Genomic DNA, 25,639 nt, shown 5'->3' with positions numbered 1-25,639 from the left:
TCCTCGATTATGCCACTCGATATCCTGAGGCGCTACCCCTGCGGAATACCTCCTCTAAGGCTATTGCACGGGAGTTATTCCAGTTGTTTACACGGACAGGTTTTCCCAAGGAAATACTCACAGACCAGGGCCCCCCCGTTTATGTCGAAGGTTATGGCTGATGTATGCAAACTGTTCCGGATTAAACAGCTGCGCACATCGGTCTACCATCCCCAAACAGATGAATTGGTAGAACGTTTTAATAAGACCCTTAAGTCTATGCTCAAGAGAGTGGTACAAAGGGATGGGAAAGACTGGGACTGCCTGTTACCAGCTCTCCTGTTTGCTATCCGAGAAGTGCCCCAGGCCTCCACTGGGTTTTCGCCCTTTGAATTGGTATATGGGCGGAGACCTCGTGGATTACTGGACTTTGTTAAAGAAGAATGGGAAAGTGAACCAATTCAGCATAAAAGTGTTCTTGAATATGTCTCTCAAATGCAGGAGAGGATCCGAACTGTGATGCCGCTAGTTAAGGAACATTTACAAAAAGCCCAGGAGGCTCAACGACGGGTCTATAATAGGGCAGCCAAAATTAGGAACTTCCAAGTGGGGGATCGAGTAGCAGTGTTGATTCCCACTGTAGAAAGTAAATTCTTGGCCAGATGGCAAGGCCCTTTCGAGGTTGTAGAAAAAGTGGGAGAGGTAAATTATAGAGTCCACCAGCCAGGCAAGAGGAAACCCTTCCAGATATATCATGTAAACTTGTTAAAGCCCTGGACAGACAGGGAACCAGTGACCTCCCTGGCTAGTACAAAACTTGAGCCTCGGGTTGGGGTGGAGAGTGTCCAAGTAGCAAATACCCTGTCTAAAACCCAAAGTCAGCAGGCAAAGGAGTTCTTGCAGAGAAATAAAGAAAAATTTTCAGACTTGCCAGGGCTCACTAGTGTTATAGAGTATGATATTGTCACAGAACCAGGAGTCAAAGTTTTTGTCCGGCCCTACCGCATCCCAGAGGCTCAAAGGAAGGCCGTTTCAGAGGAAGTAAAAAAGATGTTAGACCTAGGGATTATTGAGGAATCGCAGAGTGAGTGGTCGAGCCCGATTGTGTTGGTACCGAAGCCCAACGGGACTCTGCGATTCTGCAATGATTTCCGGAAACTTAATGAAGTTTCCTGGTTTGATGCCTACCCCATGCCCCGGGTAGATGAGCTTATTGAGAGACTAGGTCCAGCCAGGTATATCACTACGTTAGACCTTACCAAGGGATATTGGCAAATACCGTTGACTAAGGCTGCTAGAGAGAAAACTGCTTTTTCTGCCCCAGAGGGGAGTTTTCAGTACAAAAGGATGCCTTTTGGATTGCAAACTGCTCCAGCCACGTTCCAGAGAGCAATGGATAGGATTTTACGACCTCACCGGAAGTATGCCTCAGTATACTTGGACGATATAGTCATTTTTAGCAAAGACTGGGAATCACATTTGCCCAAAGTGCAGGCAGTGCTGGACTCTCTTTGGAAGGAGGGGTTTACAATAAACCCTGAAAAATGTGCTTTGGGAATGGAGGAGGTGAAATACCTGGGTTATATCGTGGGTAGAGGGGTAGTGAAGCCGCAGGTCAACAAGATAGAGGCTATACAGAATTGGCCCCGCCCCCTCACAAAAAAGCAGGTACGTGCATTCCTGGGCATGGTGGGATATTACAGGAGGTTTGTACCCAACTTTGCCACGTTGGCGGCTCCGTTGACCGATCTGACTAAGGGTCGGAAATCGGTCATGGTGGAGTGGAATGCAGACGCTGAGAAGGCTTTTTTGGAGCTCAAGTCGGCGCTGTGCCAACACCCTGTCCTGGTAGCACCTAATTTTTCAAAAGAGTTTGTTGTCCAGACTGATGCTTCCGATGTAGGATTGGGAGCGGTGTTGTCACAGGTTATTCATGGAGAGGAACACCCGATAGTCTTCCTCAGCAGGAAGTTAACACCAGCGGAGAAAAACTATGCCATAATTGAACGAGAGTGTCTGGCCATTAAGTGGGCTCTGGAATCCCTCAGATATTACCTTTTGGGGAGGAAGTTTAGGTTGATTTCTGACCATGCCCCTTTAACATGGCTGAGACAGGGAAAAGGGGCTAATGCCAGGGTTACCCGGTGGTTCCTGGCACTCCAGCTCCTTGGCGTTGGGGCACAGGGGGGGATATGTACAGGACGCCGTGGCTGAGTCCTGGAAGGACGCTATATTTCCCCTCTGTTTGGGTTGTGGTCTCTTTAAGGGAATAAAAATTGATTAACCCACCTGTTAAGGAAGTGTCTTTAAAAAATAAGACAGGAAGTGGTAGATGGGTGGGGAGGAGTGGAGAAGACATGGTGGATGGTGGATGGTGTTTATTTTGGACTGCAGCAACTGAAGTGGACAGCAGTGTCCTGTTTGGAAGGCTCCTGGCAGGGGAAGCTACCTGCCATCAAGATCAAGCTCTGTTTTGATAAGGACAGCTGTTCTGGACTTTGCAAGTCGGTGAGACTACAAACCTTTTTTCCTTTTGTTTTTGGCTGCTGTAAAGCTATTTAAGTTAATAAACCCTTTGTTGTATGAAAAGCCTGTGTCCTGTGATCTACCTGGTCCCCCGAACATTACAATATATATATATATATATATATATATATATATATATATATATATATATATATATATATATATATATATATGCCTTTTATATTATTAATTGATAGACACTTATCAATGTAACCAAACACTCATCTCAGCACAAAATGCTTTTGCTTGGTGTGAGAAACGCAGGAAAATCACATGGTCAAAAGACCATGCGATTTCCCTGCGGCTACATTTTTTGTGGAAACACAGTCACATTCATTTGAATGGGCTGCCTTGCCCTTGCAGTGTGAACATAGGGTGAGTGTATAGGAGGGAGAGTTCATCCACACCCCCACCCAGCCCAACACCTCTTCAGTCTGGGGAGATACTGCAGATCTGAGTGTCCCGACTGGCTGCAAGCCTCATCATGATGTGTGCGAGGCACTAGAGGAACAGGGCAGCCAGAGTAGAAAATCAAAGGCAAACCTTGGTGACCCTTTCTGACCCAGTTACCGAGATGGTCGCAGAGATGGGGGTGAACCAATGTACCCCCCTAGATTAGGATGTGCCTGCGCACGCCTATGAGTGGGACCCGCGGCCCCAATCACCGCCAGTGTCCCGCGGCCACGGTCACGGAGCTCAGGACCGGGTCGCCAGTGCGCCGCCGGCAGCACGCTCACCACCCACGGCTGGACACTTAAAGGGCAACGTACCTGTACGGGCTTGTGCCCAGCCATGCCATTCTGCCGACATACATCAGCGTGAGGTGGTCCTTAAGTGGTTAAAAAGCATGTGAAATGTGGCTGTCAGTCGTCAGTTGGTTGTTTGAAGCTGTTAGCATGTGGGGTGCAAAGTAGCGTTAAAATGGAACTATAGGCAAAATAAAAAAGAAATCTATGATGCAGTTTGCCAATAACATTAACACAACAGTCTTTGGTTTTCTGAGTCCCTTTTGTAACATAGTTGTATTACCTGTCGATCCGTCTGGTAAATCTGTTATTTTTCAACTTTCTTTAACAGGCCAGGTTGTCCGGCAAGGTGGCAGTAAGGTTGCTAGAAACCATTTAACACTAACAGGGGTGCTTACAATAGTCAGTGGCATCACTATGGGAGTGCGGACCGCACTTGGGAGACTTCCGCCACAGGGGTGACACAAGGGCTTTTTTCAATTGCTTTCCACTCAGTGCTGTCCCTTCTAAACACAGAAGCCAGGCTTCTTTATTTACAAGTGACAGTGCTTCTGCTGCTGCGCTGAACCCTCCCCGGTGCGCAGCTGGTGTACTAATGCTGGGCATGTACGGTGTATCGATTCCTGACACCCACAGCATCTCTTGCCGCTGCTGCCTATCACACTAGTTGGGGAAATTTTTGCTAGGCTCCTCCTCGGCTCTGACGTGTCTCATGAGGAGGAGCCTGGGAGGAGGGATATTGCTCGCACTGCATTGAGCCATGCTATATCTGAAGTCTGTGTTTGGAGGGGAGATTTGGGGGGAGAAAAGCAATTAGTGTGATTATTGTACAGGAAGGGGGATAGGACTGAGCTGGGAGGGGGAAGACAATCCTGCCATGGACAGCGATTTGAGGGTGGAACTCTGCACCCTGCACCTAGCACACACCTGAACTTTGCACCCAGCGCCCTCCTGAACTCTGTACCCTGCACCTAGCACCCACCTGAACTCTGCTGCACCCTTCACCTAACACCCACCTGAACTCTGCACCCTGTACTTAACATGCACCTAAACCTTTCACCCTGCACCTAGCATCCACTTGGACTCACACCCTGCACCTAGCACCCACCTGATCTCTGCATCCTGCACCTAACACCCACCTGATCTCTGCACCCTGCACCTAAAATCCACCTGAACTCTGCAGCCTTTTCCTAGCATCCTCCTGAACTATGCACCTGTTCCTAGGACTCCCCTGAACTCTGCACCTTGCACCTAGCAACCACCTGAACTCTGCACCCTACACCCACCTGAACGCTGCACCCTGTAACTACTACCCACCTGAGCTCTGCACCCTGTTCCTAGAACCAACCTGACTTCTGTACACTGACCTAGCACCCTCCTGAACTATGCATTCTGTTCATAGCACCTTTCTGAACTCTGCACCTTGTACCTAACACCCACATAAATTCTGCACTCTGTGCCTAGCAACCTCCTGAACTATGCATCCTGTACCTAACACACACCTGAACTCTGCACCCTGTTTCTATCACCCTCCTGAACTCTGCAACCTGTACCTCGCACCCACCTGAACTCTGCACCCTGTACCTCCTACCCACCAGAACTCTGCACCCTGTTCCTAGCATCCCCCTGAACTATGCACCTTGTTCCTAGCACCCACCAGAACTCTGTACCCTGTTCCTAGCACCCTTCTGAACGCTGCACACTGTACCTAGCACCCTTCTGAACTCTGCACACTGTACCCAGCACCCTCCAGAACTCTGCACCCTGTACATAGCACCCTCCAGAACCCTGCATTCTGTATGTAGCCCCTTCCTGAACTCTGCACCCTGTACATAGCACTCTCTAGAATCCGGCACTCTGTATGTAGCACCCTCCAGAACCCTGCACTCTGTTATGTAACACCCTCCAGAACCCTGCACCCTTTACCAAGCACCCTCCTGAACCCTGCACCCTCAAGAACCCTGCACTCTGTATGTAGCACCATCCTGGAATTTAATCCCCCTTTAGGACCCTCCCACATCCAGTTGCTGTGGCACGCTCAAACCCCCATCCCCCTACCCTGGGGAAAGGTGTGGGGTGTGGTTGAGTTCCTGCACCTATTCTCTGAGAAAAATGCCCTGGGTGAAACTATCAAGTAGAACTGTGGCATGCTAGGGGGAGGATGACACCATGTTTTACTGCACCAGCTGACTCCAACCCTAGTGATGCTACTGACAATAGTAAACTTTTATTCATATAGTTTTAGTTATTGTATACTTCATTCCAAAAGGAAATCTTTTTGTGTAAATGCTTAACAAAGCGTTAGCCGTAGTTAGGCTTTATTTGTTAGCCCCTTGCATATAGTCCATTTAAATCTTCTAGTTAATCTAACACTATGCTCTCCATAGGCTGACGATGCTATTGTCCAAGGGTGGCTATGCTGCTCCTCCATGGGTACAGTGAAAGAATGAGCATAGCAACCCTAAGAAAGAAGGTGTGTTACTGCCACATCTCCAGGTGACAATGTAGGGGTGCTATTTCCTTATGCTCCAATATATAGGGATGGAGTGAATACAGGGTATTTTTGAGTTATCAAAAAGGTTTTAATTAGTAATATAAACCATCGTCTCACTTCTCAAAAAGTGTATGTAAATGTATTTTTTTTGTTTTGAATAGTGCAGGGAAGGGTTATACCCTCTGTCAGATTTTATTGCTGTCTGTGACCTCACTGGAGTGCAGTTGGATTGGGATAGCATCTGGACAGTGACCAAATCTTCTTCTCAAAATATGCTCGCAGTAGAGACTAACAATAAGGTTTTACTACAATGGTATTTAGTCCCAGAAAGAATCTCTAAAATTTTACCTGGCTACTCCTCTGTGTGATTTCGTTGTGAAGAGTCAGGTACACATGTTCATATCTGGTGGACATGCCCGATCGTGGTTCTGGGTTGAGATCTTCAAGATGGCCTCATCATTGCTTAATCAAACTTTAGAACTTGAACCAGCAATCGCCCTATTAAACCATTGTGCTCTTGAATTCACTAGAGCTCAGACAAAACTCTTACAGCAATTTATGGCTGCCTCCAAATAAACCATAGCAAGGGCCTGAAAGTCCACAACACTTTGTATACTTGAGATCAATTACAGAATGACCCAAGCTATGTTTCATAGTAAAATAGAGGCCACAATATTAGCTGTGATCCCTAAACTCAGCAAAGTCTGGCAGCCCTGGGTAGGCCACTTCATATCACCTGGCTTTGGCTCTTCCCTCTTTGAGCCCTGATGCTTGGGGTTATGCCGAGGCTGTTGATTGTAACCATGGCCCGGCCTGAGTGGCTGACCTCCTTCTCTTTCCTCTTCTTTTCTCGTTTCTTTCTCTTTTTTTTCTCTTCGTTTCTTTCCCTCTTTTCTGTTACTTCTTTAATATGCCCTTAGGGCGTTTTTCCCCTGTGATTTTTTTTTTTTTTTTCATTACTGGCTAACCAGTTGGCATTATATATCCAGTTGCATTGACTTATGTAACGTATGTCTTCTCTTAATATTTAAAACCAACTGTTTCAACATAACACAGGATTGTTCTGTTAGTTTTCACCCTCTATTGTTATGACATTATATGCAGACTTTATTAATATTGAACAAAAAAAACTCTCAAAAATACCTGGAAAAAAAAACGCCTAAAAATGCTCAGCTAAATGTGAATGTAGCCTTAGTTTAAAACTAATCTATGTGCCCCTTAAGAATGGTTTAATGTCCACATTTTTGTTCCTAGAGGGAACATCTAAAAATGTGAATTGTGCATAAGCAGCATCTTAAAAGATTTATGTTTTTTGTCTTGAATTCCTCCTGAAAACAGCAGTTCACTGACTGTGCCTGGGTTCTGCCATTAACTGCACCTTGAAGAGATAATCTAAAGCCGCGTACACACGGGCGGACTGTCTGTCCAACTTAGTCCGCTGAAACACATTTCAGCGGACAGTCCGCTCGTGTGTGGGCTTCAGCGGACTTTTTCAGCGGACAGTCTGGCGGACTAAGTCTTTCGGAATTTCCATAATACAGTCCGTCCAACTTTGGTTTCAGCGGACAGTCCGCTCGTGAGTAGGCAAGTTGGACGGACTAAGTATGGCGCATGCTCAGAAAGGATTTACACGGCGAAAGGTTGCATTGCAGTGTATTGGACGTCGTATTTCTAGTCCCGTCGTACGTGCTGTACACGTCATCGCGCAAGCTTTCAGCGGACTGTTTGTTCATCGTGTGTGGTCAAGTCCGTTCATTCGAAAGTAGGACGGACTGTCTGTCGGATTGTCTGACGGACTTAGTTGGCCAGACAGTCCGCCCGTGTGTACGCGGCTTAAGGCACAGTGCTTCTGCTAACAGCTAGTCTCACAAAATTTGGAGTAAGATTTAATGATGACACTACTGAGCTGCTCGGTGATCACCTTGCTGGAGAGTAGCTGTTCCTGAGCACCTGCAGCGCAAGGATCTTCATCATGCTGCTTCAATCATTCAGTGAATGTGTGATTTGTTTATTTATGAGGGGTATAATGACTTGTGCGCTAAACTGTGTTAAATAGGTAGGTGCCAAATAAAAGAGAGAAAAAAAAACGATTTAAGTGAAAGGATGCCAGAAAAAAAATTTCAATATAAAATCATAGACAATGGTGTCCAAAAATTTTTTATAATATGGGGAATAAGCTGCCAACACCTGTAGTGTCACAATCCATAGTTTAAGCATACAAATTATTATTATTCCTTGATGAAAAACCATAAAGTGCTGAACTGCCTATGTGAACTCTCAATCAGAAAAAAAACCCATATAATAGATACAACGGAATAATACCCATAATATAAAAATACTATGTACAATAAAAAATAATAAAATAAAAAACATGGTAATCGGTTCATATTAGCTCCAATAGATAGTGCCTCCAAAATCCAATGCTGCGTGAACCACACCAACCACACCAATGATAGATAAAGTTTGGAAATATCCTAATGTCAAAGAGTTCACTTGACAGTCCAGGTCTTATGCAACCCTCTCCAGAATAGAATATGCTCTGGCCACATTTTTTTTTTACCCCATACCCAGTCCATGGCATACATATCCCAAACGATCTCTGACCACTCCATAGTACAAGTGGGTTTGACTCAGAGCCATAGACTCAGTCCTCTCTGGATCTCCACACTGGAAATCTCTGATCTCATCCCGACTGGCATGTCTAACTATTGGTCCCTTAACACAGACTATGCAGGGGGAGGCACTGTTTGGGACGCCTTCAAGGCGGTAGTCAGGGGCTCATATATTTTATGCATTAAAAGGTACAGATCCGCTGGGTGCTCCAAAAATCATTAGAGGAGGTTCATGCCCATCATTCAGGTAGCCCCTCCTATGTGACCAGAGATATACTCACAGATGTTCATCGGGCACTCCAGCTTCATATGGTCAAATTGACCAGGAAGCAACAACTATACCTCTCTGCTCGCATTTGTGAGCATGGGAAGAAAAACGGTAGGCTCCTTGCGTACCTTCCCTATACGGATCTCCAGGATAGCTCAATCGCTGAAATCCAACTTCCCAATGGGTCAAATACTGCTGACGCTCTGACCATTAACCAGACCTTTGCAGATTTCTACAGAACGTTATATGACACCACGACTATCCCTTCAGAACAAACCTTCCTGGGTTTATTTGAATCACTTGACCTCCGAATGCTCAGTGCCCCCCAGCAGCTTTCTTTAGACAAACCCATTACACTGGAAGAGGTGACCACGGTCATACGTTAACTACCGACCAATTAAACTCCAGGCCTTGACAGACTCCCCTCAGAATGGTACCAGACACACATAGAGGAACTTGCCCCTAAACTCCTTAAGACTTTTTAGGAAACTTCCAGACTCTATGAATGAAGCACTTATAATGGTCATACCAAAACCTGGCAAGGACAAACTGCAATGTGGATCATACCGTCCCATATCCCTTCTAAATAACGATGCCAAGATTCTAGCTAAGATCCTTGCTCTTAGACTCTAAACGGTCATTTTGTCCCTCATACCCCCGGATCAATCCAGTTTTATGCTTGGCAGAAGCTCCTTTGACAACATTTACAGATTGTACCTACATGTCCATAATGCAACATGCATGAAACAATAGGGATTGGTCCTATCCCTAGAGGTATTAAAAGCCTTTGATCCTGTGAGCTGGCTCTTTCTCTGGGAAACCATGGCACGAGTGGGTATTAGTCCGCAATTTATTCAATGGGCCCGTTTATTATACGCAGACCCAAAAGCTAGGGTTTGTACTAACAAAGACATATCTGAACTATTTTCTTTAAAGAGAGGCACCAGATAGGGGTGCCCTCTCTCTCCACTTCTGTTCACACTGGCCATTGAGCCGCTGGCCCTGGCGGTGTGGCAGATGTCAGAGATTGGGGGCATCCACTCTGGTTCTTGGAGGAGAAGATCTCCCTCTATGTGGACGATGCCCTAATATATCTGGATGGTAGGGAAAGCTCATTCCGTAAATTACTATACGTCGTGGAGGAGTTTGGTGTGGCCTCAGGACTACAGGTAGGAAGGGAGAAGACTCAGGCCTTCCCTGTTGCCCCCCCCTTTCCTATAGAATATCTACAGGGATCGCATATTCAATTGACATCCTCCTTTAAATACCTAGGTATTCAAATACATGCTGACATCTCTAAATATGAGGAACTAAACGTCGCTCCTATAATCAAAAAAATGATAGACAGGTTCCATACCTGGTCATCGCTGCCCCTTAACCTAATTGGATGCATTAACATATTCAAAATGATCTTTCTACCCAAGCTTCTATACTGTTTTAGAGCTTCCCCAGTTTTTTTCACTAAACATTTTTTTTTGCAAAAATAGACTTCACTCTCTCCTCCTTTGTTTGGAATGGTCATCAGCCCCGTATAGCCAGGTTCTCTTTGCAAGCGGCAAAGACTGCAGGCGGCCTGGCTTTCACAAATTTAAGAAGTTACTTCATTGCTTCCCAGCTCACCTATATCCATGCTTGGTTACACTCTGACCCACCGACTCCTGCCACGGTGCTTGTGTTGTCCTTGTTTCAACCTCCTACTTCCTTGTGGGATGAGCTTCATAGATCAAAGAAATCCGGGGGCTCTAGGTTCTCCCCCCTTGAGGTTGGTTTTATTGCCTGGAGGGAGGGGGGGGGAAACCCTAACACAATCTTCTTTGGGTATCTCGCCACAGACCCCCCTGTGGCGGAACCCCAACCTCCCTGAGCTCTTCGGTCATCCGGATTTGACCTGGTGGAGTCGACATGGGATCACGCATCTAACTCACATAATCGACGAGAATGTATTACTATCCTTTGAAGTACTCAGGCTTAAATATGACCTGAACAATACATTTTCCTACAAATATCTCTTACTCCGACACGCCACCCGGGCACAATTTGGATCCTTGACCATTGAGCTCACGGAATCGTCTATTGAAGATCTCCTGTCGTTCCCAGAAATTGCCAAACTGGTGACAACCTTTTACGTTCGCCCCCAAATGGTGTTAGCCAATCCCTTCAAGAACTCTCACTGCAAATGGCTATTGTCTATACCTGAGCTTTCTGAAGAGGACTGGGAAGAGGCAACTGAGATATGCTTTCAGGATATCATTAGCACGGCTGACATACTGATCCAATTTAAGATCATACACCGATTGCTCTATACTCCAGCTAGGCTGGTACAAATGGGGTTTGGCCAGAATATTGCATGTGCTAGATGTGATATGATTGCTGCCGATTTCTTCCATATGTTTTGGACCTGTCCCTGACTGTCAACCTTCTGGAAGGAACTGTTATCTTTTTTTGATCATAAACTCCATCTGCCGATACCTCACACCCCGAAGGTGGGACTCTTGTAACTACTCAATGACCATGTTCACTGCACTCACGCCAGGACATTGCTATGTATATTACTATTTTATGCACGTAAAACCATCCTTATGCACTGGAAGGATGTGGGCCCTCTTTCAGCCCACGCCTTCTTTTGCATTGTTCATGTGATCCTTCCCATATTTAAATTGATATACAAGAGTAGGGCATGCCCTAAGAAGTTCACTAAAATATGGCAACCATGGTTTGATGTATCGAAGGATTTTTGGGGGGATGTCCTATCTTCACAGCTTTCCCAATAGACCTACTACTTATGTACTCTAATGTTGTTGTCTGGCGGGCTACAAAACGGAGAATCATGGGATGTCTTTTATGAAGCTTCTACTACATGGGGGGATTCTTGACCAATATTGTTTTTACGAGGTCGTAAGTGCTGCAGGTTTGAATGGTTGTATGTAGGTATGAATGTATGTTACTGGGGTATTTCTGTTTTAGGGATTTGTAATATTCTTACAATGCCTTAATTATGTAGGTGCTTCACCGAACACACCTCTCGCAATTCTATTTACAGTCCCTCTTTTGTTGTCTTCTCTTTATTGCTTTTTCCATGTTATAAAATCAAAAATAAACACCTTTTAAAAAAAATGATAGATAAAGTTCTTAAAACATGAACACTGGGTTGCATGATTTTCAATTATCACTTGATTTGGAGAATTATTACAGTACTTTACTAAGAACTTTATCTGTCATTGGTGTGGTTCACACAGCACTGAATTTTGGAGGCACTGCCCATTGAGGCTGATATGAACTGATTAGCACGTTTATTATTTTTTATTATACATAGTATTTGTGTATTATGGGTATTATCCCCTTGTATCTATTGTATGTTTTTTATGTTTTAGAGTTCACATAGGTATTTTAGCACTTTTTGGTGTTTCATCATGGAATAATAATAATTTTTAAGATTTAGCGCCACCCCAATTTATGCTTAAACCATTTGTTTACTTTTGCTGCTGTATTTATAATATCCCCCGACCAGTCATAAAGAGGGTAGCTTTAAGACAAGGAAGCAAAGCCCTGCTTCTACCAGGATTGTTTCACACAGAAACACAGTGCAGAAGAAGGCATGATAGGCAAGTCATGGGGAAAAGATCAGCTGAAGGGAGACTATAAGCAACACTGGTGGCTCATCGTCTTTGCCTTTTTGGGAAATTCATCAGTTCAGGTCGATTTGAAATGTAGCATTTCATGATTTTCTATACCCACCTATGTGTTCAAGTACCATATATCCAGGTAAAGTATAATTTCCTTTTTCTTTTGACTTCTCTGTGTGCCCATCTGCTCACTTGCATTTCAAGTTGCCAACACTGATGCTGTTTACAGACATAACACTATAGGAGTTGGAACAAAAGCTGTTGCTTTAAGTCAGATGGCAAAAACTGTAATTATCATAGATGATGGTACAATAACTGGTAACTGAGGCTGTAGCAGAATTTGTTACCAATGTAAACTATTGGTATTCCTTATTTATGTGTTCAATAATGTTGGTTGAGCCTGGCTGCAATGTCAGCTCAGGACACCTGAAAGTTTTTCAGTGCCTCCTGTTGACATTCCTATGCACTGTATATTCATATTTAGTGCAAACCCAATGATTTACACAGTAGCAGAAAAAAGTATGTGAAGCCCTTGGACTTAGCCATTTTTTTTGCAGTAATTTGCCTTAAAATTTGATCTGATCCTCATATAAATCACAACAAAGGGCACACACAATCTGCTTAAGCTGATAATATAATCATTTTAATTTCTCATGTTTGTATTGAACGCATCCAAACATTCACAATGCTGGAGGAAAAAGTAAGCGTACCCAAACTTCAACAAAAGCTAATGGGAGTCAGTATATTGCACACCTGGAGTCAGATTAATTAAATGAGTTTGGAGGAGTGGTTTGGAGCTACTTTGGTTGTTAAAAGACACTTAACCATTAAGATTGCCGTTCATAAGAATTAGCAGCTGATGTTAACCATGCCTCGTAAAAAGTATCTCTCTGAAGACATACAATCAAGAGTAGTTAATCTGCATAAAGCTGGAAAGGGATACAAGGCAATCTCAAAGTGTTTAGGCATTAGTAAATGGGCAGTTAGACAATTTGTCTATAAATGGAGACAGTTTAGCACTGTGGATACTCTTCCTAGAAGTGGGCACCCAGCCAAGATGACTTTCAAGGCACAACGCAGAATCCTTAAAGTGACATTAAAGGTTCATGTTTTTTTTTTAATTTAAATAACAAACATATCATTCTTACCTCCACTGTGCAGCTCGTTTTGCACAGAGTGGCCCCGAACCTCATCTTCTGGGGTCCCTTGGCAGCTCTCGCAACTCCTCCCCACAGCAGGTAAGGCCCCGGGTAGGAGCTCTCTCCTGGGGGGTTACCTTGTGGGTGAGTCCAGCATACTGTGTCCATAGACGCCAAATTCAGGACACGGCCCTGCCCCCCAGCGGCCACATCATTGGCTGCGCTGCTATCAATCTATCCAATTTTTTTTCCTTAAGACCCCTTTCACACCAGGGCGTTTTGCAGGCAATCCACCCTAAAGAAGCTGCACCATTGTTTGTAGTGTGAAAGCCCGAGGGCTTTTCCCACTACAGCGGTGCGCTGGCAGGACGTCAGAAAAAATTCCTGCCAGCAGCTTCTTTGGAGCGGTGAGGGAGCGGTGTGTTTACCACTCCTCCACTGCTGCTCCCCATTGAAATCAATGGGGCAGCGCTGTAATACCGCCGGCCAAACACCGCTATTGCGGCGTATTGCCGGCGGTTTTAACCCTTTCTCGGCCGCTAGCGGGGGTAAAAGCGCCCCGCTAGCGGCCTAAATGCGCCGCAAATCCGGCGGTAAAGCGCTGCTAAAAATAGCGGCATTTTACCGCAGATGCAATGGGCGGTGTGGTGTGAAAGGGGTCTTATGCATAGAATGCATTAAGGTGAAAAAAACACAAACCTTTACAGCCCCTTTAATGAGGTAAAGAAGAACCCACAAGTAACAGCTAAAGGCTTGAAGACATCACTATAATTGCCAAATATCTCTGTTCATGAGCCTACCATACGTAAGCCTTTGAAAAGGCAAGGTGTCCAGGGTAGAACAACATGTTGCTCTCAAAAAAAACATTGAGGTGCACCTGAAGTTTGTCAAAGAGCACCTTGGCAAACAGCAATGCTAACAGAAAAATGTTTTGTGTACTGATGAAAAAAAAGTTAAATTGCTCAGCATAATGCAAGGTGCACAAAGGGAACAGTACCAACATCAAAACATCATCCCAACAGTGATGTATCGTGGAGGGAACATTATGATTGCTTGCTTTGCTGCTTCATGGCCTGGACCACGTGCATCATTAAGGGGAAAATGAATGCCTAAGTTTACCAAAATATACTAGAGGATAATGTCAGGGTGGCTGGCTGCCAACTGAAGCTTAGTAGAAGTTGGGTGATGCAGCAGGGTAATGACCTGAAGGTATAACTAAAGGGAAAACTTTTTTTTTTCGTTTTGGATAGAGTAGAGAGGGGTAAGAATCCCTGACAGTTTTTATTGTTGTCTGTGCCTAAGTTAAAGAGATTCACTCTCTATTTGGCCTGTTTACCATTGTCATTGAAAGTGAAAGTAAAATAAAATCCCAAATTTTGGGTTGTCCCCAAAAAAGGAATGGAGGGGAAATATTCCAATGGGGACACTAATCCTGGTGACCTGGGGGTCCCTAAGGAATTCACAAATTTGCAGGGATTTCCTCTCACTTCCTGTGTGGCTAAGGGACAGGAAGTAAAGGTAAGTCTCTGCAATGGAACATGGATGGCGAACAAAAATCTGACGTGTTATAACCAGTGTTGGTCATCTTACTTTAAAAAAGTAATTAGTTAAGTCACAAATTGCTTCTCCCAAAAAGTAATTGCGTTAGTAACTCAGTTACTGCAATGGAAAAGTAATTAGTTACTCAGCAAAGTAACTTTAACTTTTTTTTTATTATTCTAAGGGGCAGGTCTAGTATTACTGTAAGCAAGGGGCGTGTTCCCCCCTGCAAGTCTATTTCCCCTCTGTACCCCCCCTCATGTCTTTTTTTCCCCCCACACGCATATATCTGTTTCCCCTCTGTACATCTGTTCCCCCCAAACTCACGGATCGGATCGTTCCTCGGATCAGAGTCACTGATCGGATCATTTTTCGGATCAGTAAATAATAATTGAATTTGCAAAAACCTATGAAAACTCCACCACCATATAGTCCCCACTGTAATATCCACTATCTCCCCCACTCTAATATACATCTCCCCCACTCTAATATCCACAATCTCCCCCACTGTAATATACATCTCCCCCCACTGTAATATCCACGTCATTTCCCCCACTGTAATATTGGCCGAGTATGGCTGGGTACGGCTGAGTATGGCTGAGTATGGCTGGGTACGGCTGGGTATCGCCGAGTATGGCTGGGTATTACCGAGTATTGCAGAGTATGGCTGGGTATTACCGAGTATTGCAGAGTATGGCAGAATATAGTTGGGTATTTCTGAGTATGGCAGAGTATAGCAGGGCATGGCAGAGTATTGGCTGGGCATGGCAGAGTATTGGCTGGGCATGGCAGAGTATTGGCTGGGCATGGCAGAGTATTGGCTGGGTATGGCAGAGTATTGGCTGGGTATGGCAGAGTATTGGCTGGGTATGGCAGAGTATTGGCTGGGTATGGCAGAGTATTGGCAGGGTATTGCAGAGTATTGGCAGGGTATTGCAGAGTATTGCAGAATATTGGCAGGGTATTGCAGAGTATTGCAGAGTATTGGCAGGGTATTGCAGAGTATTGGCAGGGTATTGCAGAGTATTGCAGAATATTGGCAGGGTATTGCAGAGTATTGCAGAGTATTGGCAGGGTATTGCAGAGTATTGGCAGGGTATTGCAGAGTATTGCAGAATATTGGCAGGGTATTGCAGAGTATTGCAGAGTATTGGCAGGGTATTGCAGAGTATTGGCAGAGTATTGGCAGAGTATTGCAGGGTATTGCATGGTATTGGCAGGGTATTGCAGAGTACTGGCAGGGTATTGCAGAGTACTGGCAGGGTATTGCAGAGTACTGGCAGGGTATTGCAGGGTATTGCATGGTATTGGCAGGGTATTGCAGAGTACTGGCAGGGTATTGCAGAGTACTGGTATTGCAGAGTATTGGCAGGGTATGGCAGAGTATTGGCAGGGTATTGCAGAGTATTGGCAGGGTATTGCAGGGTATTGCAGAGCATTGGCAGGGTATGGAGGGATGGCTGTGACTGTAATTGTCACAGAGCAGCTCTGTGGTCACTACAGATCCAGCCCACAGCGCTGCTGCAATCCAATCTCTCCCCTTCACTGTCCAGATCTGTACACAGAGGGGAGAGAGGAACCAGCGTTTGTTTACAAGTGATCGCTCCGTCATTTGATGGAGCAACCACATTGTAAACGGCCGGCGGGTACACCAAGATGTCCGCCGCTCCGGAGCTAGGCCGAAGCTGCAGCCAGTGTGCCCCTAGTGGCGGTAGATGTAATTGCTGTAACACTGCCCAAGTAATGGGAATGGCGTTACCATGAGGGGAAGAGTAATCAGTTAGATCAGTGGTCATCAACCCTGTCCTCAGGGCCCACTAACAGGCCAGATTTGCAAGATAACTGAAATACATCACAGGTAATATCATTTTCTGCTCAATGATTGCAGTTCTAGTCTGAATCTTCCAAGGTAATGCATAAAACCTGGCCTGTTAATGGGCCCTGAGGACAGGGTTGATGACCACTGAGTTAGATTACTCGTTACCCTCTAAAGTAACGGCGTTAAGTAACGGCGTTTACTTTAACTCTGTTAGTTACATCACTGGTTATAACCCTCTCTTACACTATCCAAAATTAAGAAAAAGGTTTTGCCTATAGTTCTACTTTTTTTTTTTTACACAAACCTATAGTTCTACTTTAAGCATCAAAGTAAATCCACCACAGACTGGCTTCAGAAAGAGGAAATGTACCTTCTGGAGTGGCCTAGTCACGGCCCAGACCTTAACCCTATAGAGATACTGTGGAATGATCTTAAGAGAACCATTCACACATCCTACAAATGTGTCTGAGCTGAAGCAGTTTTGTAAGAAGGAATGGTCAAAAATTTCTCCTGAACATTGTACAGTTTTGACCCAGGGCTACTGAAAGAGCTTGCTTGAAGCCATTGCTGCTAAAAGAGGTTTGACTAGCTATTAACTCAAAGGGTTCACTTACGTTTTCCTCCAGTACTGTGCATGTTTACGGGGTGTGTTCAATAAAGACACAATAAATTAGAATTGTTTGTGTGTTAAAAGATTAGACTTGTTTGGCTATTGTTGTGACTGTGTGAGGATCAGATCACTTATGGCAAATTATTGCAGAAAACCAGTTAATTTATATATTGGGTATATATTGGGTTCATATATTGTTTCTTGCCACTGTGTCAGGACTGTGATACCACATAGTGAAGACCATTTTATCTATATATACATCTACTGTATAGCAGATTTTACCAGGAAAAGTTAATGTGCCTTTATAGTGATTGGAATAGGCACATAGGCAAAAAAAGAAATCGGGACGAAAAGGAAAATTAAAATAAATGGGTATTATTTATAAAATACTAAATATTATTGAGAGTAAACTTGCATTTGAAGTTTACTGGCCCTTTTAAGCAAGTCTCTTTTTTGTTAATTAAGGCTTTTAAGCTTCTTTTTCGCCTCAGCTGCCGCCTGCACATTTTCCCTGCATATCAGAAAAGATCAATATAAAAGCATGTGTGGTTTGGAAGAGCACAGATTAGAGGTTTATTTATAACTTGCATCTGTACAAAAGATTTTTATACACTGAATGTACCCAGCCATGTTGTTCCCTTTCTCAAGATCAGGAAAATGGCTGATGTTCCCTGCCTTCAGAGCATACATATTCATAATTGTAAAAGTGGCAACAATCTGCTGGAGAAGTCAATACATTTGAAATTGAAAGTTTTTTTTTTTTTTTTTTTTTTTGCAGTGCAAAAGGTAATTACTTTATCAGGAAAAAGAGACATAGACAAACAAATAAAAGTACACCACCACCTGCCTAGGTGTGGTCTTAGAAAAGTACTCCAAGTCTTGGCATTGACATCATATAGCTGACTCTCTTCTATAAGAAATGTTGTCTAATGCCATAGAGGCCTGAAGGCGATCAAGTTCTAAATGACTTCCCATAACATGGATAACTCCTTCATCTGGTACACCTCCAACAGCTTCTTCATCCTCATCCTCCTCTTGGCTGAGAAGAGCCAGTTCGTTTTCATAGCAGAAGGCGCTTGGGGAAGGTAAAGCAGTTATACGACTCTCGTGCAGTTCTCGTGCACTACAAACAGGGGTCCCTGGCACCTGGTAGGTTTTGTGAAAGTGAGAATAATCCACTTTGTAATGATTCTTCTCCTCAAATACAACAGGCTCAAACCTGTGTCCCCAGCGGATTTCACTTGCTAAGTACGAACTGCGAGCTTGAGTTGTCATAGCTGTGGCCTCCACCATGCCCTCCAAAATAACAACAATCTCAAAGTCTTCTCCTTCTAACTGCTCCTTTCCTACTGTATAGAGAGGGCTTTCCTCATCAATCTCATGCACTATAATGATGGGTGAAACCAAAAAGATGCGATCCAGCCCACTGTCATATCCCACATTCAAGTCCCGCTGGTCCACGGGCAGGTACTCACCCTCTTGTGTAATATAAGGTCGGATCAGTTGAGCTCTGACATGGGCTTCTACAATGTGACTTTTGCGTAGATTTCCAACTCTCCACATCAAACAGAGCTTTCCATCTCTTAGGGCAATTACAGCATGATGACTAAAAAGTAGGGTTTGAGCTCGTTTTTTGGGCCGAGCCATTTTGGCCATTATTGTACCAATCATGAAAGAGTCAATGAGGCAGCCAAGAATGGATTGTGCTACTACAGCAAGGATGGCTAAAGGGCATTCATCAGTCACACAGCGGAACCCATACCCTATTGTAGTCTGTGTCTCTACTGAGAAGAGGAAAGCTTCAACAAAGCTATTAACATGCATTAGGCATGGTTTGGGAGGACCTGATCTCCCTCCTGGAATCACAACAGCTAAGTCCCCATGAATGAATGCAATGCACCAGAAGAGAAAAGCAAAGAAAAGCCATGATGCTAGGAAAGCAGCTGAGAAGATAAGCAGCATGTATCGCCAACGTGTATCAACACATGTTGTAAAAATGTCAGCCATGTAACGTTGTGATTTGTTGCTTAGATTTGCAAAGTAGACATTGCATTGACCATTCTTTTTGACAAAACGATTACGCCTTTTCCGACGTGAATGAGGGTGGTGGAGAGAAGATGACCAGTGACCATTAAGACCCAGGGTTGGCATACGAAGGCCTTCCTCATCTGTGGATACAATGCTGTACCTACTGCAAAAGACAAAGAGAAAAGTTCATTAGAAGCAGATACAGTTTGGCATGCAGACAGTAATAATGTTACACTTGGGGCTAATGTTGCTTGGGGCTACTACTATGTTTAGCTAAACGGAGCATTCTTTACAAGCGAGATCCCACCCTACTCCAGCACATACCTCACTTATTATTATCCAGTTCAACAGTAAGGTGTCCATTCAGAAAACAGAGCTCAGAAGCTTGTTTTTTAAGTGCATTAAGCCCTCAGAGACCACTTTTCATAGTATATGTATTGACCCATTGGTGACTATTGGGACAGTTGTTTCACTCTAATAATAGCTTGGGGTACACTGGCTCAGACTGGAGTTTTTTTTTTTATAGGTAGTAAGTTCACACAGCAGTTCAGGTTCCAAACTGGTTTCATCTAGCTTTTTTGGCTTACCAGCATCTATTTTTTTGTATTATTTTCCTTTAGATTTACCAAAGCCATATAATATGAAGTCAAACCTAAACACTTTCAATTTGTACGCAATCAGGAAGACCCTTGCACTACATAGTTGAAGGTAAATCTAAAGGAAATTGAATAAGAAAACTGTATTAATATATGGCCCGCTTAACTCCCCATCGACCAGTCTCCAAAGTATGAGCATTACCCTTGCAGTCATCATTCCCCAGAATATGGTAGGTGCAATAACGCCTTAAAGGAGAAGTAAAGCCAAAGCTTTTTTGCTATACCTCTCCTCTGGATTACAGGAGTGCAGTTCGTTCTGCACTCTTGTGACCCATTTTCAGCCGACAGTAGGCTGAAGCCCGCTGTTGGCTGATGTAACAGAACCGGTCCAAGCTCTGAAAAGATCCTGACCCAGAACCCTTGACCGGCACCTGGCTCAGCCTCTCAGAAATCCCCTGAGAGCCTGAGCCAGCCCCTCCTGCCCCCTTCACAGCTCAGCAGTCCAGTGAGTGCAGAGGGGCAGAGCAGAGAGCTGGTGACTGACAGTCCTGGCTCTCTGCTTAGAGCGGAGGGGGAAAACTGAGTGACCAGCAGTGTTTCATCCTTCAGTTCTCACTACTCAGATTGATGCTGCATCCACCTAGGTGAGTATGATTTATTTTATATTTTTTAAAAGCTATACTTCTCTTTTGATGTTTGGCTCATCCCTAAGGGCACTTTCACACTGGGGCAGGGGGGGCATTGGCGTTAAAGCGCTGCTATTTTTAGCATCCCTTTACCGTTGTTTCAGTGGTGCTTTTTGGCCACTAGCGGAGCGGTTTTAACCCCCACTAGTGGTCAATGAAATGGTTAATAGTGCCCACAAAGCGTTGCTGCCAAAGCGCTTTGCAGGAGCTTTGGCGGCGCTGCCCATTGATTTTAATGGGCAAGGGTGCTTTAGGAGCGCTCCAAAGATGCTGCTTGCAGGACTTTTTTTAACGTAATGCACCGCTCCAGTGTGAAAGCACTCGGGCTTTCACACTGGAGTGACAGGAGAGGCGCTGCACAGACACTTTGCAGGCATTATTTTTAGGGCTAAAACGCGGTAAAGTGCCTCAGTGTGAAAGTAGCCTATATATTATCATTAAAAATCACAAAATTTGGGTTGACACCTGAACAGTAATAGAATGAAAATCTTCCAACTCGTACCTGGGGACACTCTGGGATTCCCTATGTTTGGAAGGATTTATTTTCACTTCCTGTTTTTGCTATGGGACAGGAAGTGAAGGGATACAATACAACACAGCCAAAAAAAAAAATGACAGGGGTTACATATCCCTCCCTTACTCTATCCAAAATTAAAAAAATAAAGTTTTAGTTATATTTCACTTTTTTCAACTCCAGCCCTCAAGGCGGCCCAACAGGTCATGTTTTCAGGATTTCCCACAGATGATACAGCTGTGGTAACTACTAAGGCAGTGAAACTGATCAAATAACCTGTACAAAATAATGGAGAGCTTGAAAATATGACCTGTTGAGGTGTCTTGAAAAACACAGTTACGTAGTTAGTAAGGTTGAATAAAGACACCAGTCCAACCTGAGTAAGTGTCCCTCACAATTGTCCGTATCCCTGTACATTGCACACTCACATTGGTCCCTACCCTCAAGAAGCCCACAATCCAAGGTCCCCATTCATATACTAGGGTCAATTTTGGACAGAAGCCAATTAACCTACCTACAGGTCTTTGGAGTGTGGGAGGAAACCCACACAGGCACAGGGAGAACATGCAAACTCCAGGCAGGTAGTGTCACAGTTGGGATTTGAACCAGTGACCCTTCTTACCGCTAGGTGAGAGTGCTAACTACTACACCACTGTGTTGCCCTATTGCTGTTTTTGTTTTAATGACCAGTCTTTAGTATTTACACCATAGTCACTTGCCTTCAGAGAATGTGTATCAACACCTTAGTGGCCAGTCTCCAGTGTATGTGTTGTAAAAGAAGCACTGGAGTAAACAGTTTAGTGAAAGGGTGTATTTGCACCGCTTGGCTTTTGGAAAACAAGCTTGCATAGCTAAGAACATATTCTCTCTGATACCTTAAGAAAAGAAGATAATGTTGCACTACAGAGATAGACTGTGTGATGGATGCTTAGTAAGTTCAAGCTACTATTTTTTGGAACTAGTGACCAGGTCCATTTTTCCGGATGAGAGGGTTTTGAATTGTATGGTAGACAGAGGCGGCTCTAGGCTTTGTGAGGCCTTAGGCAAAATTTAGACACAAGGCCCCACTCACGCCCATAATGGATAAAAAAAATTCAAGCAAGTAAAAATGGCTGCAGAAAGATGTGTGGATCTAGCACACAGGCGATCAGCACCGCTTCCAGGCCCTCCTCACCCATCAGACATATGCAGCCAATACAACATCTGGGACCCAGCAAGGTGACAACCCCTGTAGGATTTTCCCCTGTGCCTTGAGAGAATGGGAAGGGGGTGTGACTTAATCATTCTACATCCACAAAGGAAGGAGAGTGGGGGGTTTCCAGCGCAGAGAGAGGGTGAGACATGGCCCGACTCCTGACCCGAATAGACAGCCGGCCAGACGCGGAGAGGCCAGGTGAGCGGCACGGGCTGAAGGAGCAGCTCAGCTGCTTTAAGGCCTCATATGGACTTGCGACCCGCTTGCGACCTGCTTGACAGCCCTATGGCTGCCCGCACGGCTTTTACAGATGGCACCTGGAACCTGTTAGTCATTTCAGTGATCGAGCAGAAGCAAATTAGGCAGCCGCGAGGCCCCTGTGAGTGTGAGGCCTTAGGCGGTCGCCTAATTTGCCTAATTAGAGAGCCGCCTCTGATGGTAGAGACAGGCTAGGATTTATATTGTGCTTTTTTTTACCCGTTGAAACAGTGCCTGAAGTTGGTACTGAACACTGGAAAATGCTGCCTACTGCGTGAGTTCATATTAACTATATAAAAACTGCCAATCTGAGCCTGTGTACCTAAGGAGATAGGGAAATAAAGGTTGCTATCATTACAGTGAATTAATCCTCAATGACCACTCTTCAATATATGAACATTATCTCTTCAGTGACCGGTCCACAGAGTATGCACCTTTACAGCTCAGTAACCATTCCACAGAATATGTGCATTATTACCTCAGTGACCAATTCAGAGTATGCACATTAGCTCCTCCATGACTTGTCTCAAGAGTATGTGCATTTACCCTTCAGTGATCAGTCCCAAAATCATGTGTGGTAGTAACCCTTCAGTGATATGTACATTTACCACAGTGACCTGGCTCCATAGGGTGTGCATTAAAGTACATTTCCAAACCGCTAGTTTAAAAACACATATACCGTATATTACTGTTTTATCTTCCAAAAGATTTTTCATATTTTTTCAGCTAGAAAAATTGCTGTACTTTGTTGTTTAGCTGTACTGCATTCTGTACTACTTTCCTGTCCTGTGAGCAGGCTGTAGATGAAAAGGTGATATAGGAAGCTGCATCACTGAAGATATGTGTAGGTACAGTAATATAGGTAAAGTTGATCCGGGGAAAATCCGATTGCCATTTTTAACCTATGTAACCTGTCTGGATGAGCAGGGCCGTCTTTAACCAATTCCCGACCGGCGCACACCTATGTACGTCGGCAGAATGGCACGGGCAGGTGCGTCCATTTTTATATGCCGCCCTGCCATCCCGTGAGACCGGTTGTGGGTCTGCGGACTCGATCGCTGCTGGGATACCCGCGATCATCTCATGGGGAGGCTGAACGGGGAGATGCCGTTGTAAACAGCATCTCCCCGTTCTGCCTAGCAACAAGTGACGCTGATCTCTGCTCCATGTGATTGGAGCAGAGATCAGTGTTCACCAACACAAAGCCCAGCCCCCCACAATTAGTAACACGCCCCTAGGAACACTTAAACCCTACGCTGCCACCCCCTGGTTAACCCCTTCACTGCCAGTGTCATTTACACAGGAATAACTGCATTTGTATAGCACTGATTGCTGTATAAATGACAACGATCCCAAAAATGTGTCAAAAATGTCTGATGTGTCCGCCATAATGTCGCAGTCACAATAAAAATCGCTGATCGCCGCCATTACCAGTAAAAAAAAAAATATTAATAAAAATGCCATAAAACTATCCCCTATTTTGTAAACGCTCTAACTTTTGTGGAAACCAATCAATAATCCCTTATTGCATTTTTTTTTTTTACCAAGAATATGTAGAAGAATACATATCGACCTAAACTGAGGGAAAAAATGTTTCTTTATATATTTTTGGGGGATATTTATTATAACAAAAAGTAAAAAATTATGTTTTTTTCAAAATTGTCGCTTATTATTATTTTTGTTTATAGCGCAAAAAATAAAAAACGCAGGGGTGATCAAATACCACCAAAAGAAAGCTCTATTTGTGGGAAAAAAACGACGTCAATTTTGTTTATGAGCCACGTTGCATACATGACCGCGCAATTGTCAGTTAAAGCAAAGCAGTGCCGAATCGCAAAAAGTGGTCTGGTCTTAAGCCAGCAAAATGGTCTGGTCTGAAAGTGGTTAATATTGATTGGACCCTGGGCAAAAGTATTCTTGGGGGCCCCCCATGCAATTTCACTCTCCACCTGCTCTGAGACATACAATAAATGGCAACTAGACTTAAAAGCAGTTTACAGCTGTGTGAAGTTGGCACCCCATGTTTGTAAAACCTGAATAAAAATATACCATTCGTTTGTGCTGTGTTTGTGCTGATTTGTGCCGCAAAAATTTGTGTTTGTGCCGGTTCGGTTTCTGAGATATTAAACATTCGATTTAATGCAAGCCCCGCCCACTTTGCACCCCACGTTGTTGAATTTGAAAAACAAACGCGCCATTTGTTTGTGCCGCATTTGTGCTGGTTTGTGCTGCAAAAATAAACGTTTGTGCCGCTTTGGTTGCGGAGATATTGTGCGTTATAGTTGCTGAAACCCCGCCCACTTTGCACCCCACGTTACCGAATTTGAAAAAAAAACGCGCCATTCGTTTGTGCTGGTTTGTGCTGCAAAAATAAACGTTTGTGCCGCTTTGGTTGCGGAGATATTGTGCGTTATAGTTGCTGAAACCCCGCCCACTTTGCACCCCACGTTACCGAATTTGAAAAACAAACGTGCCATTCGTTTGTGCCGCCTTTGTGCTGGTTTGTGCTGTAAAAATAAACGTTTGTGCCGCTTTGGTTGCAGAGATATTGTGTGTTATAGTTGCTGAAACCCCGCCCACTTTGCACCCCACGTTACCGAATTTGAAAAACAAATGCGCAATTCGTTTGTGCCGCGTTTGTGCTGGTTTGTGCTGCAAAAATAAACGTTTGTGCCGCTTTGGTTGTGGAGATATTGTGTGTTATATGTTGTGAAACCCCGCCCACTTTGCACCCCACGTTACCGAATTTGAAAAACAAACACGTCATTCGTTTGTGCTGGTTTGTGCTGGTTTGTGCTGCAAAAATAAAAGTTTGTGCCGCTTTGGTTGTGGAGATATTGTGTGTTATATGTTGTGAAACCACACTGACTTTACACCTTGTTACTACATCTTACATACAGAACTTACAGAACCTATACTCAGCTTGGGTTTCCTTAATGTAAAGCTACTCCCACTGTGCCGAGCACTGCACTTCATACTGTACCCTGGAAAAGGCAGCATTGGAGCT

At 44.3% G+C, this 25,639-nt stretch overlaps 1 protein-coding gene across 1 annotated transcript in view; it reads right to left on the bottom strand.

The window, feature by feature from the left end:
• Positions 1-17,904: 17,904 nt before the first annotated feature.
• The window catches only part of KCNJ4 (potassium inwardly rectifying channel subfamily J member 4), a 381,983-nt gene continuing 374,248 nt past the window's right edge, over positions 17,905-25,639 (bottom strand). Inside the window, exon 3 of the mRNA XM_077452360.1 lies at positions 17,905-19,546. Coding sequence (XP_077308486.1) covers positions 18,247-19,546 — 1,300 coding nt within the window. The 3' untranslated portion in view covers positions 17,905-18,246. The remainder of the gene's footprint in view (positions 19,547-25,639) is intronic.

Source organism: Lithobates pipiens, unplaced genomic scaffold (assembly GCF_037356315.1).
Source record: "Lithobates pipiens isolate NorthernLeopardFrog02 unplaced genomic scaffold, aLitPip1_a1.2 Scaffold_23, whole genome shotgun sequence".
In the NCBI taxonomy this organism is placed as follows: Eukaryota; Metazoa; Chordata; class Amphibia; order Anura; family Ranidae; genus Lithobates; species Lithobates pipiens.
This window is presented reverse-complemented; position numbering and strand designations above follow the sequence as displayed.